The 17,021-nt window shown below is 41.8% G+C and overlaps 1 protein-coding gene across 1 annotated transcript in view; it reads left to right on the top strand.

Moving 5' to 3' along the window:
- Positions 1 to 17,021, top strand: part of UTRN (utrophin) — a 387,328-nt gene that overhangs the window by 52,507 nt on the left and 317,800 nt on the right. Inside the window, 1 exon segment of the mRNA XM_009646963.2 lies at positions 7,523 to 7,584. Within this exon segment, the coding sequence (XP_009645258.1) occupies positions 7,523 to 7,584 (62 nt within the window).

Below are 17,021 nucleotides of genomic sequence, written 5' to 3'. Positions count from 1 at the left end.
CAGGAATGATGGACTGTGGTGGAAGGAGATTTGGCACAAGGTAGGGGAGAGATGGATGGAAGAGCCTATGAAAAAGATGGGCAGCTCTGAAGGGATGGATCAGGAAAGGTTTTAACATTTGGGAGTGAAAAGACAGAGAATTACGTGGTGTGAGGATTTGGGATTGCAGCCTTTGGGTTTTTGGAAAAGGAAGATGGAAAACCCCTGGCTGAACAGGGTTGGGATAAAAGAAACTCTGGAATATGAGGGGGCAGAAGGTCAGCGTTGTGAATAAGAACTTCAGACTGCTACTGTCTTTACCCGCCTGTCACAGAGAACAACATAAATGCTCCAGTCTGGTGTCATTTTAATTACCTGAAATGTGGCCACTTTTTGCATCTAACAAGTCAGCCTTCTCTGTCTAACACAAACTTGGAGTTCTGGCCAGAGCAATGCATGGAGTATGTTGCATCTCTATAACAGTACCTGTGAAAAGTTGTCTCTGGGATATTACTGCATTTCCTTCAGCCACATTGGGTCCACTTTTCCAGTCAATTACAGAAACTTTTGAAGAAGTTTACTTCTATGTGTAGGATTTTTTTTTAAGGAAGTTTGCCACAGAGTACGACAGTCATATGTGGAAAACAACGTTAATGTCTTTTGTAATGTGAACATTGTTTGAACATCTTCAGGAAACAATGTTGTTTGTGTTGTCTGCCTGATTTGAAACTCTGCCATAACTAGCCGAGAGAGATACTTGCATATATACAGTTTATGGTTTGGCTTCCTTCTCTGCCCAGGCAATACTGCTTACAGGGGCCTGTGCGGGGTCTCTGACATCTGCTGTGTGTCTGCTTCCTTCTGGTATGCAGATGGGCTTTTTGTGGGGACGGCTCCTGTGTTATGCAGGAGATTATGCTAGATGATCACAATGATCCCTTTGACCTTATATCCCATGAATCACCTCCACAAATGCAAGTGAGCCTAATAATAGTTCTAATTTGGGAAGAGAAAAAAAGAGCAGATGGCTAACACCAACGTGTGGAAAGCAATTCTGTTTTCTTTGTAATGGCTCAGAAATGCAAAGACCTAATCTGTGCTCATAACAAGAACTATAGTAAATCTAGTTTGTGGTTCCTACCTTTTATTTTTGTCTGTACATTTACTTTATCTCTAAGTGTCCTCCTCTTTGTATACTTAGAAACATCTTAATCACCAGATTTTGGGCAGGAGTTTACCTACCTTTCTCTTGTCTTTTCATGTGCCAGCATGTTGGTTGGGACCTCGAGGAATTGGCGAGGGCATCTTCCTCTCCCTGTGGGTGAAATTCATCCTTTGATATCTTCAGGGTACATGTAATCCAATGCACTCTCTATAATCATAGAGGTATTTGTGGTAGCTTTATTTTTTTTTTTTTTACACAGTGCACTTGCTGATTGCTGAAACCCTTTGCTCTAACCAAAGATTTTGGCTTTTCCAGCCTTAAACCTTGGTGCATGATCACTGGTAGTGTGTGAAATATGTGCCCAAACGTGTTTGTATTGTGCACAAAGGCTTCCCAGGGCTGTCTTGCGCTGGGAGCTGATGCTGCCTGGTTAGACCAGATGTTAGGGAGCCATTGGAGACTGTTGGTGTGAAATGTGGGGTTGTTGGGCCTTGGTGACCCTCCAGAGCAGCGCTGTGTGGGTGTTGGGATGCTTTGCCTCCAATTCTTGGTTTTGCATTGTTGTCCTGTGAAAACAGCAGGGCCGCTGGCTGACCAGCATGGGTCTTCAGACCTGGTGCCACAGCATTATTTCTGCCTCCTGAGAGCTTGCTTGTTCTCTCCAGCTTCCTTTTAAACATCATTCCAATGTACTGAGACCGGCAGTGTGGTGTGTTAGATTGCTTTTGCTGGGAGGTATGGAAACAGCTATTTTAATATTGCTTCAGCTGTGAGGATGCCTTCTTCAGAGTTATCTGCTGCTGGGGGATTTTTTTTATTGTGAAGTAAATACAATTTAGCTTAGACTCTCAGCACACTTCAGTGAGAACCAGGGGGTGGTCCTCATAACTTATCTGTGGTGTCTTGTTTTTAATGGGGTCTGCTGCTGGGAAACACCAGGGAGAGAATTGCAGGGGGTTTTTTCAGTTCTGTTTTTTTCTTTTTTTGAAATGCTTGTATTTCATAGTTTGGTCTGTGCAAAGAATTTACAATTTGGGCAACTGCATTTTGTGTGGCAGTTGCTATAGGCAGGCATCAATACTTTTTTTGTTAGAGACACTATTAATGTAAATGTGTTTTTGCCCAGCTGCTGAAGTTGGAGAGGGAAGGAGAAGAAATGAAGGAAAACTTTGTGCTTGCTACTGATTGCAGAAATTAAAATTGCAGTGCAAAGGTGAAAGCTTGCAAGTGAATTACTTGTTGCTGGAGCCATTTTTTCTACCATGGTGTTGCAAGAGAAGAGAGAATCTGCTGAACAATTTTAACTTTTGCTTTCTGTTTCTTTAAAAAAACCCCAACACCCTCACCCCTAAAAAAAAGTCTGACCCAACCCCAAATCTTAGGGCTGCTGATAAAGATTATTCTGTCTTAATGAATTCAGGGTCCAGTAGTTTTGATGAGCATCAGAGGTTCTTCTGAGAGCTCTATGGTCACAAACTTTGGTGCTTTGTGGCTTGCTTGGTTTTTTGCCTCTTGCTAGCGGGGATAAAAACCATGCTGGTTTCCATCCTCAAATTTTAGATGCTTATTTTGTGACTTTTTATATGTGAATTAGTCTGAGTGAGTTTGACAAAAAGATAGTTACTTTCAAAATGCTCTTTCTATCCAGAAAGCTCTGCACCCGAGCATACAAAACTTTCCTCTCTTTTTGTTCATGTTGCCAGGGTTTCAGGTGCATGCTAGTCCTGGGTGGGGCGGTGTCTATCATAGATGCTCTTGATTGCCTAAAGGCTTAGGCAAAGGGATGTTTCTAACTTTGTTACATTCCAAGTGTCTTAATTGAAACCCACAGGCTAATTCCTTCTTTTATTTCTAAATTCTTTTGCTAAGAACTTAAATGAGAACTTAAATAATGAGGTGGGGAAGAGAAATTTAAGTCTTAAAATGTGAGATGACCCTTGGTACCTTGTGATTGAATGGTTTGGCAATTTCTGTACTTTATTTGCCAATCTAGTCTGCGCATTTCTCCAGGGCACTTTCGTTGTAGAGCTGCTCTGCCAGCTGTTTTGGGTGTGATAACTTTTGGCTTTCAAAAACAAAATAACAAGATTCTGACATGTAAGCATGTAATGTGTTTTGGGGAAATAAGCAAGCTGGCTCTTGGCATGAAGTAGGGGTTGAGTAAAGGGCAAACCACAGTCTGGTGAGGCTTTTGTTATTACCTCTATTCTTAGATCATTTAGATTCCTTTTTGCGCCTGAACATATGATATTCACAAGGTAATAGACTGGACTTGAACTGTGGTTTCAGAGTGCCCCGGTACAGCTGAGGGACAGCGTGAAGGCGGAGGAGGTATGCAAGGCTATAAAAGCGGCTCCTGGGGTGACTGAATGCCAGGACACAGACTGGGCATCTGATCACAAGAGCCGCCTATTATGAGCGTACTCCAGTTGCATGGACATACGTTATGTTGTATAACAGAAACAGGCTTTGGCAAACAAGCATCTGGGATAGGAAGCTTTTATTCTTCTCTTTTGTCATCATGAGAGTTTAATTCTGAGTGCGTGTTTAGGTTTCTTTTTATTTCCTCTTAAAGGAACAAACTGTTCTGACATGGGCTGTTACGCGTCCATTGAGTTGACTGGAGGGCAGGCAGACCCATGTTGGCCAGAGGAAACAGTCGGTGGGTGATGAAGCAGAATTTGGCCCCCGGTCAGTCCGTGGCTTTTATCGTCAGGCTGCAGCAGTGCGAAAGGAAACACAAATGTTTTAGTGATTTGGTGAATTTGTTTCTCGCTGGGCTGTGACTTGCTGACATTTTTAATGTCTCGTGTGGGAAGCTGACTGGCTGGAGTACCGCATGCTTTGCTGAATGGTAATACTGTTTTTTGACTGAATGTGCCTAATTTGTTATCCAAATCATAATGTCAGCCTCCAGGGGAGAGCTCTACAGACTCATAAGAATCTAAAGAAAATTAATTTGAGGGATAAAATAACTTGTCAGTTACAAATTTATTTCCAGGGATTTATAGCAGAAAGCTTGACACAACCCTAGCTATAGTGGCCAATTACAAAAATCCTAGTTTCAGAGCAAGCATGAAAGCATAGCCTGACTGGGCAAGTGTCATCTGTGGGCTTTATAACTTGAGCAGAATGTTTTGGGAAGATGGGAGTCGTGGGGGTTCAGATTCCTTGCTTAACTGAAGTTAAGCGCTGATAATGAAGAGATAGTAGGGGTGGTGTATACACTTACGTTCTTTCTGTCTCTGTTAAAGACCAAGTCATTTGTGTTTATTGAAGTTGTGTGGTTTTTGGTTGGTTAGTTGGGTTTTTTTCCCCTTCCTAGGAAACCCTCTTTTTGAAAAGAGGGAAGAGGGGCTGGATTTTTCATGAATGTCATGTATGCTGCTTCAGCACACACGGTGCGAGCGCTTACACAACCTGGGCCTGAGGTCTGGGGGAGCAGCTGTGGGCACAAGGCCTGCTGGTGGGGTCCTGGAAGGCTGAAGCTGGTGCAGTGCTGAGAAGAGCTGTCACCTCCTGCCATGCGGGTGCTTGTGAAGGGGCTGAGCCCCCCAAGACTGGGGTATGTAGAGCTCCGAGCGCACAGGATTTGTAAATCTGTGACCCTTTTCATAAGTGTTGTTGTCCTTTTACACAGTCAATACAACTATTTTTGGCCTCTCTTCACGCTTTGCATTTATCATCTTAAGGAGTAAGCAAGTTAAAAAGAACATGAGGCGTCAAACTTTGGGGTTACTCTTCTTGAGTCTCTAATAGGGAAGTTCAGGGAAGGAAAAAGGTAGACTGAGCCTTAGGAAAGTGTCCTGGTACACAGGTATGTACTTGGGGGTGTTGGCAGAAAAGAGACTAAGGTTACTTTTAGATGTTTAGAGAGGGAGAAGGATGTTTAAATCTCAGTGCATTCATTACAGATAGCATTTGCAATTAATGTGAACAGAAAACATTACCAAGAGGTGGGCAGGGTCTGAGACTTGAATTTTGTACAAAGCTAGCTTTTTGGCCCAACAGTGGTACTTAACAACCTAGTCTGTTCTTGTCTCCTAAAAAAAACACTTGGAGGGAAAAAAATGGAGTAAATATATTCAGCATATTTGGAGTTTAAATCTTGACCCTGTCAGTCTCCTCTGAGATGAGTACTTGGCACAAAGTATCCTGCTGGTAGATCTATCTGTCTTTGATGGCAAGGCGCTCTATTTCACTGAGGGAAGAGAGCACGGTTAATGAGATCTTTTAGGTAATTGTATTCCCCCAGAACAATATCTTGAATTTCAACGAGATGTTTTAAGCATGGCCTGCTGTGCATGCACTGTAGGTATCTTGAAACTCTTTGAGAAAAATCTTTTTCTGCATTGGGCTATCTGATTTCTGGTTGAGCTTGAGGTGCGATGGAGAAGTAGGTTACTTGGATCAGCTTTAGATCACAAAGGGGAGAAGCACAGAAGGGTGAAATAATGGCTTCTGGCTGACACATTGCAGCAGACTGGCATGCTGTAAGCAGGTTTTTCAGATGTAGCCTAAAAAGAGCCCAGAACTGAGGTTTTATTTTAAATTGACGTGGATGTTTTCATGAAGCTTAATAAATCTTTGAACTGTTGTGACACGTCATTTCTTACCAATGTGACGACTTCTCTTGTCTGGACTGAGCCTTAGCCGCTGCTGTTCCTTGTTCACATCAGTTAGGTAAAAAATACCTGGTCACTTGTTCCACTGCTCTAGTAGCTCGTGTGTAATAGATACGTGGCTAGGTATATTAGACATGGATGGCATCAGTTTCAGATGTGTCTTGGGTAAGAAAGAGGAAATTTTGAGGTCATCTACCGAAGGAATCTTCTGGTAGTATTCTATGACTTCTTTTTTTTTATAAATATCTGGAGTTTGTAGGTAAAACTTCACTGTACAACAGTCTTAATTGCTGCTGTCTGAGGTGTATGATCTTTTAAGTGGTGCCTTTTAATCATCATCTGATTTCTCTTCAGACTGTGTAGTAATTTTTTTTTTTTTCCTTTTCATGATTTCATGAAGTGGAACATTTGAGTTTCAGTCCAGTCTTCTTCATGGCTTCATCCCAGTGCAGGGATGGTCTGAACACCATGGTGGTATGCTTTATTGTGGTAAGGGGCTTGGAAAAATCAGTGCCAGCTGCCACAGAGAGGTTCTGCAGGAGAGCATCCCAGGCAGCAGTGTGCTGTGAGCACCCAAAGTGCATGTCTGGACTGGTCTGTCAGGAAGCTTGTGGAGTCTTGAAGGCCTCTTGGAGATTATGATCTGGGCTGCAGCAGTCAACTGAGTTTGCCCTATGGAAGGTACTGCCTGCCTTGGCTGTGGTCTGCTGCATGGATTTGGAGGTTAAAGCCTTTCACGGGCTGCATGTGTGTCGTCTTGGCTGCAGCAAGCAGGCCTGAAAAATCCATAGTGGGTCAGCTTCCTTTGCTTGGTCTGCTGTCATCAGGTAATTCACTGTCACTTAAGTGCAGGTGATGAGGCATAGTCTTGCCCTTAGCACTGCTTGGTGCAATTTACTGAAGAGGTATTCTGTGATATGGGCAGAGCTGTGCTGGAGGTGACTCAGCCTGGTTTAGTGGGACAGACTGTAAAATTGCAGGTGACTTCCAAATGGCTTCCTTAAACAACCTGGGAAGCATCTTCTCTCTGCAGAGCTGGAGGCTGCTGCTCTTCCCTCTGTTTTGATCTGTAGGTGCTCTCCTGTCCTTCCTCCTTGTCCTGGGTCCTTCTGGCTGTCTTCTGGACCCTAGCTGGTGGTATTCTGGTGCCACACCGGGAGGGGCTTCTGAAGAGAAGGGCTGCTGAGCCCTTTCCACACTTTAGCTGAACTTGGCTGTGACTGATCACTGTCATGGCTCCTAACCCAGGTCTGAAACCAGGCTAAGGGTGGGTAAGGATGTGAGTGCTTCAGGGGTTATTCCAGCAGCTTTGCTGCTGCAGTTGCTGTGCCATGTACTGAAGGAGGCTATTATCTGCATCAGAAGCTTGAATAAGGACCTCGGCAGCTTTTGGAGTAATGCATCCAGGCACAAAGGTGTTGACAAAGTCTGTTGATTAAAAGCCCATGGTTTCATAGGTTGCTTTTCACCGGATGGGAAGCCTGTGATTTTAATGCATTGGTGTCCTGCCCAGGAGGTGCTGCGAGGCTGATTCTAATGCAAAGGAGCTGCTGTGGTTGCTAGCTAAGTTGAAACATTTGTGTGACTCTGCAAGTACTGAAATCTTGTAGAAGTTTGAACAGCTTTATTGGCAGATTAGGCAAAAAAAATTCTCCCATTGAGTCAGGGTAGTGTTTAGTATGACCTGTTCTGAGCAATCTAGGATTAAGAAGAATATATTTTCACTCATTATCTTCTTATTTTCTCTCTCCAGATGAACACAATGATGTGCAGAAAAAGACCTTTACAAAATGGATAAATGCTCGGTTTTCCAAGGTAATGTTGGGTTGAAAGTATTACTGTATTTTGTTTGATTCACTGTTCAGAACAATATTGGTTAAATGTATTTTACTCTTAGTCTTATAGAATACTCCTAGTAAAATGTGTCAAAACGTGTAATGAAAACAGATAAAATACTGTAATGTTTGTTCCCTTGCTGTTTCTCCATGCACATAAGCATTTTTTTCTTAAACAAGACATGCAGTATCAAATGACAGATTCTATTTGTTAATGTAATTTCAATACAGTTATTTGAATGATGGTGTCTGGGTTTTGGTCCTCTTACTTTCTATGGTTTATTTCCAGATGCGGTTTTCGGAGTGCATTTCAGTAGATTTTGAACCTTAGTCACTGTTTATTCTCAGTGCTACAGAGTGAGCTTCACTCATCCAAAATACTCTGTAAGCCTCCAGTTGAAGCCACCTGGTGTTGCTACTTGAGTTGAGAAATTTTATATAATTATGTGCTCTTTTTCAATTTTCCTTGGTTCTCATGCTGTATGTTTCTTGTTTTAATTCTGTTTACTGACTTGAAACTTACTGATGATCTTGTTCTTTGGGATGAGAAAAGAAGTGGTGGTTGCTTTGGGATGGTATTTAAAGCCTACTTTTTATGCTCTTCTGCTGATAGTGGAAAAAAATGACACTTTGCCTAGCAGTGTGGTGGCTTTTGGAAGTTGCCCTACTTTATAGTTTGGATGTGTGAAGGAACCTGGGCTATTATCAGAGAAAACTCATGGTGTGGCTGCTTTTTTTTTTTCTAGCCAGTAGGGTGCTACAAGTGGGATAACTACTAGTTTTCATGCTGTTAATGAAAAGGAGCATGCATGTAAAATCCTGAAAGTAGATAAAAATGTAGAAGGAAGGGTGTATGGATTCAGTTTGGTTTTTTGTTTTTAAATAAAGCAGTGATGGTGCTATAGCAATGAGCGGCTGCCTCTGGAGCGCTGCCCTTCTGAAGTTCTTGGTCGGCAGAGTATGAAATTTTTACTTTCCTTCCCTTCCTGTGCAACAGGACACTGGGCAATGCAAGGCTTGTGGCCTTGGTTGATTCACTTTTGGCTTAGGCTTGTTTTGTTTGAAAGCCGATATCCTGCACTCTTCATCCAATGCATTCTTGGCTAGTTTGCTCTTTAGGGGAGGAGTGTGTACGTGTAACTGGTTGCTCTATGCTTGGCTTTTGACTGCTGCAGAGAGGAAAGACTGTCCTGTGGGAGGAGGGTTAGGCAGGGCAGGATCATGTAAGGAGTGAGAATGTGGTGAGAAAGGAAGGCCTGTTTGTAGAGACTTACCCTGGCATAAAGATGGCATGAACATAGAAAGGACAGGGATACTGAGAATGTGCTATATGACTTGTTTGTCAAGTCATAACACACTTGTATGTGTTATGGACATTGTATTGAAATAGGTAATATTGTTTTCAGTCCTTATACTTGTACACCCATGGATATATTTTATAAAGTGGCTTTTCCTTTTATACTGTGTGTTCAGACAGATCCTGCTTAGCTCCTGGCTTTCCCTGCCACAAGGTATGGTCAGATACTCGTTGGATTTGAAGTAGCTTCATGGCCCGTTAAACTACCCAAAGCTATGAAAGCCATGTTAATGATTAAAGAGGCTCATATAAAAGGACGTACTCCTGACTGCCGCCCATCTGATTCAAACTTGAGCATGCCTACTTTGCCATGGCAAGACACAGGTTTATGAAGATTGGCATGTTCAGAATCCAAGGAAATTGCTGGTGTTAAATAGAAAGTCTAGTTTCAGCTGTACCTTCAAAATGCAAAGAGACTAATTTCAGTCTTATTGAAGTTTTTGCATTTACCAACTCATTTGGGTTGTTTAAAATTCGTTTTCTGTGAACTGGAATGATTCAGCTGCTTAGTAGTATAGAGAGATTTTAGAGGCTGGGTAAATGTTATCTAATGTACGTTGCAGAAAACGAAATGGTGACTGAGGAATTTTGTAAGGAATTGCACAGTGTACTGCAGGAATTTTACTTGTCCTTCCACGTTAATTATATTGCAGTTGCCCTTCATGTAAACACATAAGTAAAAAGTAAGCAGGTGAGCCTCTATAAACTAGCTTGTCATACAAAAAAAATCCTAAAATTGCAGTTGCATATAATGTACTCAAAATTGCTGAACTTGATTTGAATCAATTCAATAGGGTTTTTCAAAGGATCTAGAAAGAGAGCAATGTCTTCCTCTTCTCTTGTCAGAGAATAGATAGATGAGCAGTAAGTCTCTCAAGTATGCTCTGAGGTACCCATATCTGCCTTGGGCACCTAGTCAGTGAGAGGTAAGTTCTTGCTCTAGTTCACAGTACAGTAACTTGTGTTTGTGGTCTTTGAGCTGTGCTAGAACAAAATGCATCTTATTTGTACGTATTTTTTTGAAATGAAGACATAAGTACGTTTAAAGTGGATTGAGTCTTAAGGTCAATAAATGTACTTGGCCAAGCCTCAGTGCTCGCTGTGGAAATCTTTACCTTAGCAGAGCCATATGCACTAGAACTCACAAGCCTATAATGCTTGTGTAGTAAGGATGTCTTGTTAAAATTAAAGGGAATTAAAATTGTTAGATAAATAGTCTATTTTACCAAGGGAAGTTTGCGTTCAAATAAACATTGATACAAGCATTTCAGTGTATCTTTACATTAAGCCATGCGATGCTTTCCCTTGTTGTATGTTTTTCCATTGCTCAGTCCAGTCTAATTTCAAGAGTCGGATTTAGCTGTTTCCCTGTGTTATAGCCCATGAATTAAGGCATCTAGTTGTATGGATAGTTAATGTATGCTCTTCAGACACTAAAAATGTGTTGTCTATCCTTTTTTCTATCCCTTTATCCCTTTCTAGCCTTTTTTCATTAATACTTACCAGTTTATAAGTATTAATGGATGTATTTTCAGAACACCTTTCAGCAGTGTAAGAATACCATCTTCTGTGTTTACAACCAATGCAAATAAAGGTAGATATCAGAAGTAGCTACTAACTTTGAGTGCCCAATCTGATATTTTGGTTAGATTATCCAGGGGATTTGACATTTCTGTAATATGTTCATATAAATCGGTGTTCTTGTCGAGTCTTGTAACAGAGCTCAGAGGGTTCATCTCTCAAGCAAACTCAAGCAAACCATCTAAAATATCTACTAGATTTTCAGATGGAGCTTGATCAGCATAGAGAAGGGACTTCAAGATGATGCCTGTGTCAGCAAGGACGGGGTTGAATGATCTAGGGAAGTCTCTTAATCTGGCACGCAGTTAGTGATTATCTGTAAAAATGATTCTGATTAGTTCACAGGATAATTTACTGCTCCATTAACCTTATGTTATTTGTTACCCATAGGTGTGTATTGTGTATATAAAAGGGAAGTGAACAAAGCTTTTGTAATCAACCCTAGTTTTGTCTTTTCCAAACTTTTAAATAGTTTCAATCTGTATCTGTTTGCATGGCATATCAGCAGGCCTGGGACTTACAGATCCATCATACAGATCTCTGACACTTCAGCTGATAATTACATAGCGTAGTGGCGGGATACTCACACTCACAACTCTAGAAGGGTTCTAGAAGACTTGATAGTCATGTTGAGGGATTCAGAGTCTTGTGTCCCACTTCAGACCCTGCAAATACAGTTTCTTTTCTGCCCTGTTTTCTTTACTTTCTTTACTCCTACTTTCTGACCCTGTTTCTGCCCACCCCACCCCCCAACTTACCATTACACCCTCTTGTGCCAGCAAATCTGGAGTTTTGATTGCCCTGCCCTGCCTATTTCACTCCCACTTGTGTCTTTGTCACTTAGTTGCTTACCCAGCAAGACCCAGTTTTTCTTGTTAAAGCTCCAGACCTGCTCTGTCTGTCCTTCCTTTCCCCTTCTCCCACTCTCCATCATCTCACCTTCCCAGCCTTTACAGGATTTCATGCTTGTGTGGTCGGTCCTATTTTTGCATCTCTCTTTAAGCAGACCTAGCCTTGCCCTCTCTTTATGTCCTTGCAGGAGTCAGTCTTTGCTGGCTTTTGTGTTCCCATTTTCCAAGGTATTCCTTTTCCAAGTTTGCTTTCAGATTGGTTACTCTCCTCTTCCGCTGTTCCTGGACTTGGCAGGTAGGACCCATAGTCAGCACAAGAAACATGATGCCCTAACTCTCAATTTAGACCCATAGAGTCAGATCTGTCACAGCCTGTCAGGGCTTAGTGCTGTCACTTTAGAGGAAGCTCACAGATCCAGCATGGGCAAACTGAGACTCTTCTTTTTCCCCAAAGAATTGTGTCTACATTTGGGAGGCTTTCCCACAGGGATGGCAGAAACGCTTTATTGCTAGGAAGGCTGTGCTCTGCAAAAAAAACCCTAAAATCCCAGAGATGCTTGTGGTATTCAGTGAAAAGGACACTGGATTTCCTTCCCCATGCCCCCAGGTCGTAAGTCTTGGGTATGGATGGCTGTTGAACAGGAGCCAGCTGGCAGCATTGTTCCAAGGTGCTGGGAGCTGCATTAAAAAGCCTTGCGTGCCTGAGAGCTGTGCCTTCCTCCCCTTTTTGTCACCTACTCCCATCTCTTTCCAATGCAAGCTCTCCATTTCATTCTTCTTGTATACCGAAGACTGTCTTATTTCTGCATTTGCAGCATTCCTGTTGCACATATTTCTGTGGTCCTGTGCTGGTGCCCTGACATCTGCATTGGCCAGCAGCTGCAGCACTGGCAGGCCATAGAGCTAGGACCTGCCAGTGTGGGTAAAGCCAGACCTCCCATACTTTTACAGCATCTTAAGCTCTCTCCTGCTCTGCAGTCTTCCAAAATGCGTTTCAGTTTAGGGTTAAAGAGCAAAGAAGAAGCTAAGGTGCAGCTTGGGAGTGGCCTGTGTCCTCCAGGGCTGAGCTCCAGGTTAGCCTTAGAGGGCAAATGCTCCATGCCGGGGCTTCTCTGTGTTTCCTTTCCTGGGCTCTGATGGGTCCCCTCCCTTGGAAGGACACCAAAAAAAGTAAAGATGAGAGAAGACAGGTCAGTAGGCAGACTGGTGAGCTGTACTTAGAGTGCTTTTGCAATGTGCTTTATATGCATTTTAAAATTAAAACAGTCCCTCCCCCCTTATACCAGGCATTAATTCATTTGCTAACTGCAAAGTCTTACCTAACTTTCTGGGTGGTGTGCTGTGTAGATCTTTTCCACCATTTTGGCTCCTTAATTTTGTCCTTTCCTCTAAGGGTTGTTTTACCATAATAGTAAATGTCAGACCCCATACTTCTGAAGAAGTTTTGCTGCTCCACTGCTGACTCTTAGCAAATGTGATAAATCTTTTTAAAGACAAAAGCATACCTATTCAAGATAATTAATTTCACATGACCCGAGATACCTGAGGCCAAAGACATTTCAGAAGGGATTTCTTTAGGGAAGGAGAATTACGGAGTTTAATGTATTAGTCATGCAAGACAAGAGATCAAAAAGATTGATTAGGCAATTTTATCTGTCCAAGGAGACATCACCTAAGATGGTCTGTAGCCCTTTTTCCAGTTGAGTTTTTTGCGGCACAAGCAAGGAAATACTCAACTACTGGTAAAGTATTATCCAGTCTAATTGCTCCTGCTGTTTTCCACTGCTGGGTTAAACTGTAAAATGTAACCTCACTCAAAGATAGCCAGAGCTTATAAAAAATTTGGCCTTAACCTGAGGAACAACCTGGGTGGAAAAGAATTAGTGTTTGTATGAAATGGCCTTGGAAAATTCAATTTTTAGTCTGTTCTGTTTTTCTTACCTGGATTACTTAGTCCCTCCTTCTGAGGACAGGTCAAATAGGATGTGAATTAACCAAGATGCAGGAAAATAAATCTTTTCTTCTCTAATAGGTTATGAGATATGGTAAGGATGAAAGTAATAATACAAAGCGTTTTACGATCTCTCCCAGATTTAGCTACAGCATGAGAATTGCCAGTTTTCTGCCCTCTTCTCAACTGCTGCTCAACTTTTCTGCTCTAAGAACAGGGTGGGGGCAGCACCTCCCTTGCTGGACTTCAAAGCTTGGTAGAGTAATATGGACTGTAATTACTGCTGATTTTGGTTTAATGCTTTGGGATAGAGTTTGACTCTGATTCATGGTCTTGGTTATCATCCCAGTTGTCGGAGTGTTTGTGTGTTTTGTGTTTATGTGACCTTCTCAGGCACTAGAACTGAACGTGGTAGAGGCAGTGAAGCAAATCTGCCCCTTTACCTGTTAACTGCTAATGTGAACAATACTCAACCTGGCCAGCAGGATTTTTTTTTTAAGGAACCAAGTTACAATCTAAAGTTAGTTGGCTTTGGGGGGAAGAAAAAAAAAAAAAGCAGGGAGAAAGAAAGAAAATTATAACCTTCCAGTCTTACAGGAGAAATAACTGATGGTGATAAGAAGCATGGTCCCAACTGCTCTTGTTGGTAATGATACATAATGAGGCTTAATTGCAAGCTGAGGTTAGTACTGTTACATTAAACATACTATAATAAAGTAACCTTATGTAAATGCATTAATAGAAGCACTGGGGAGAAAAAAAGAACCCACAGAGAGTGGCTGGTGCCTTGTGTTTGTTTTGCTGCCTTGCTATGTATAATATTTGCTTTTATATTTTCCCTCCTTCTATCATGTTGCCAATCAGGTATTTCAGGTGTTCTGTGGTTTGAGCTATGTTTAGTTTTTTCGCTCTGCTGTTACTTAAACTCATGTCAGTCATCTAGTAGAATCAAACTTTCCAGTGCATCTCAGTGATGAGTATTACTTTTTTTTTTCCCCTGTTAATCTGGACTTCTAAATAGCTATTAAGTTGCTTGTAAGTATTTTATTTTTAATCACCAGTGGTGATATATAATTCTGTCTTTAAGGTGTTTTCCTTCTATGATTGTAACTTTTTTTTTTACTTTGGTATTTGAATTCATAGTTTCGGTACTTGTGTTGTGTAAAGATGCCACAACTACTCAGGGATATTCAACACAGAGTAGAGTATACTCCATTAAAATACATCTGTCAAAGCACAGTTAGTAGTTATGTATGCTGTCCTAAAACTCCTGCATGTCAGTGGAAGGAGAATGGAAAAAAAGGATCATGTTTTAATAAAAATACTTCTGTAAACAATGACTATGGTCTTAAATTAGAAACTAGCAAGATTATTTGTGGACATAGTTGTTTACTTTTTATAATGACCTTTTTGCTTTCTGAATTGTTTCCCACATTGAGTTCCCATGTACTGGCCTTATGATGTAGCAGCACTTGACATGTTTCCTACTCTGTATCGGTCATGATAAAGTGTAGTTCTTACACTCCTTGTGTTGTGTGTAATTGAGTTTAAGCTAACTAAGCTAATTGAGTTTAAGTAGGTTGTTACCATGAGTTCCCTAGGAATGTACTTGAACATTACGAATGGTTCATGTTCTAGTGTAAGCACCCAACCTGTTCAGTATTTCCCTCTTCTCAAGAAAGGGGTCTTTGCGACTCGCTATTTTGACCTATTTACTGAGCATCTTATTAGATGTTAAAAATAGTAATCTGTTGCTTAAAAATAATTAACAAAACCCAATGCTGACCTTCATATAAGTGGCATTGGAAGATCAGAAGAATCTGATGGCAAATCAAGGTGTACTGCTTCCTATATCCCTTCAGGGTATTTTGGTGTTTCTGAGGTGGCAGATGATCCAAACGGCAACTAGGGCTTTTCCCAGCACTGCTCTGAGCAGCCAGAACTCGTCTGCTGCATTCCCTGGGCAGTGGCTGGTGAAGGTCATACGTATGCTTTCACAATATGTGTCACTTCCCTGGTGCGTGCGTTACTGTGAAACTGGGGGGGCCTTTCATCCTGGCTTTATTGTCATCACTAGGAGGTCTGAATCGGTATCACTGAGGAGGATGTGAAACAGAGGTGGCTTATCTCTTACTCTCAAATATCTTTGGCATTCATTTGTTGGAGAAGAGTTAGGTCTAACAATGTACTTCAGTAATTATTGATTTAAAGAATATGTAAATTCTCTGCTGAAGGTAACTATGATGACACAAGGGAACTGCATGTTTCTAGTTAAATAGTTAGATGTTGTAACTTCTTTCATAGTTACCTTGCATATAATTTCATGTTCAAGAACAATATGCAAAGAACATAAATAGTTGTGACAAAATGATAAATAGTATCTTGTGTTTAAAAAAAAAAAGAGGCTTTGTCTTACAGAGAATTTGTGACTCCCTTTAGTTCTCTGTAACTTGGCTCCGTTTGATACAGTTCCCCGTTAGTAATAAAGGGACAGTTAAGAATGTTATACTGTAAAATATATTCAAGGAAGATTGCTGCCTTGCAGCTGTGTGTGGCTTCAGTAGAACAAACTGTAAATGTTGATGGCTGGTCTTTCTACTGCTGGTAGTGTTGGATGACTCTTAAAAAATCTGATCCGGATTTTGTTTATATCTTCCTCTATTTCCTGGGAACGCTTTCTGGCAAAGAGAAGGAATGATTTCTGCACAGTCATATTGGCTGGCCTGCATGACCCTTCTTTGCAAGTAATCTGAGATGCACACAAGGAAGTGTGAGTCACCCTCTTAAACCTGATCCAGGTAGAGGGGCTGAAAGGTGGCCAACGGGCATATGAGGGCAGCGGCTGCTGCTGCTGTGAGGAGGAGATCGCTGTGCCATGGGCTCTCCTTCCCAAATGGTGCTGGTGTCTTGCCGGAACATTCAAAGCTGATACCTATAGAGACTGCTCTTGCCACGTATGGCTAGCATCTGGTCTCCAGCTCAAAGATCATTCAGAAACTGCTGCTGCCCCATGAGAGATGAATCAACAGAAAAAGTATTTTCTGCCATGGATAACCAGAGATAGTTCTTTCTTTGTCTCCCTCCTGCCTTGTGTTAGTGCGAAGGCTTGCGTGAGGATGTTCATTGGAATAAACGTAACGGAGTGGATCTGGTTCTGATCCTTGTGCATGAGTCCTGTGGTGGGTAACAAATATGCCACCATGCACAGGGCATATGAGGCCAGCGGCTGCTGCTGCTGTGAGGAGGAGATCGCTGTGCCATGGGCTCTCCTTCCCAAATGGTGCTGGTGTCTTGCCGGAACATTCAAAGCTGATACCTATAGAGACTGCTCTTGCCACGTATGGCTAGCATCTGGTCTCCAGCTCAAAGATCATTCAGAAACTGCTGCTGCCCCATGAGAGATGAATCAACAGAAAAAGTATTTTCTGCCATGGATAACCAGAGATAGTTCTTTCTTTGTCTCCCTCCTGCCTTGTGTTAGTGCGAAGGCTTGCGTGAGGATGTTCATTGGAATAAACGTAACGGAGTGGATCTGGTTCTGATCCTTGTGCATGAGTCCTGTGGTGGGTAACAAATATGCCACCATGCACAGTTTATAAGAGCACAAGCTGGCCTGGTCCCAGACTATACGCTGTCTTTGGCTTTTATTGTTCTTACTTTCCTTTTTCTTGCTCTGC

The sequence above is a fragment of the Egretta garzetta genome, unplaced genomic scaffold, assembly GCF_000687185.1.
Source record: "Egretta garzetta isolate BGI_Z169 unplaced genomic scaffold, ASM68718v1 scaffold139, whole genome shotgun sequence".
In the NCBI taxonomy this organism is placed as follows: Eukaryota; Metazoa; Chordata; class Aves; order Pelecaniformes; family Ardeidae; genus Egretta; species Egretta garzetta.
This window is presented reverse-complemented; position numbering and strand designations above follow the sequence as displayed.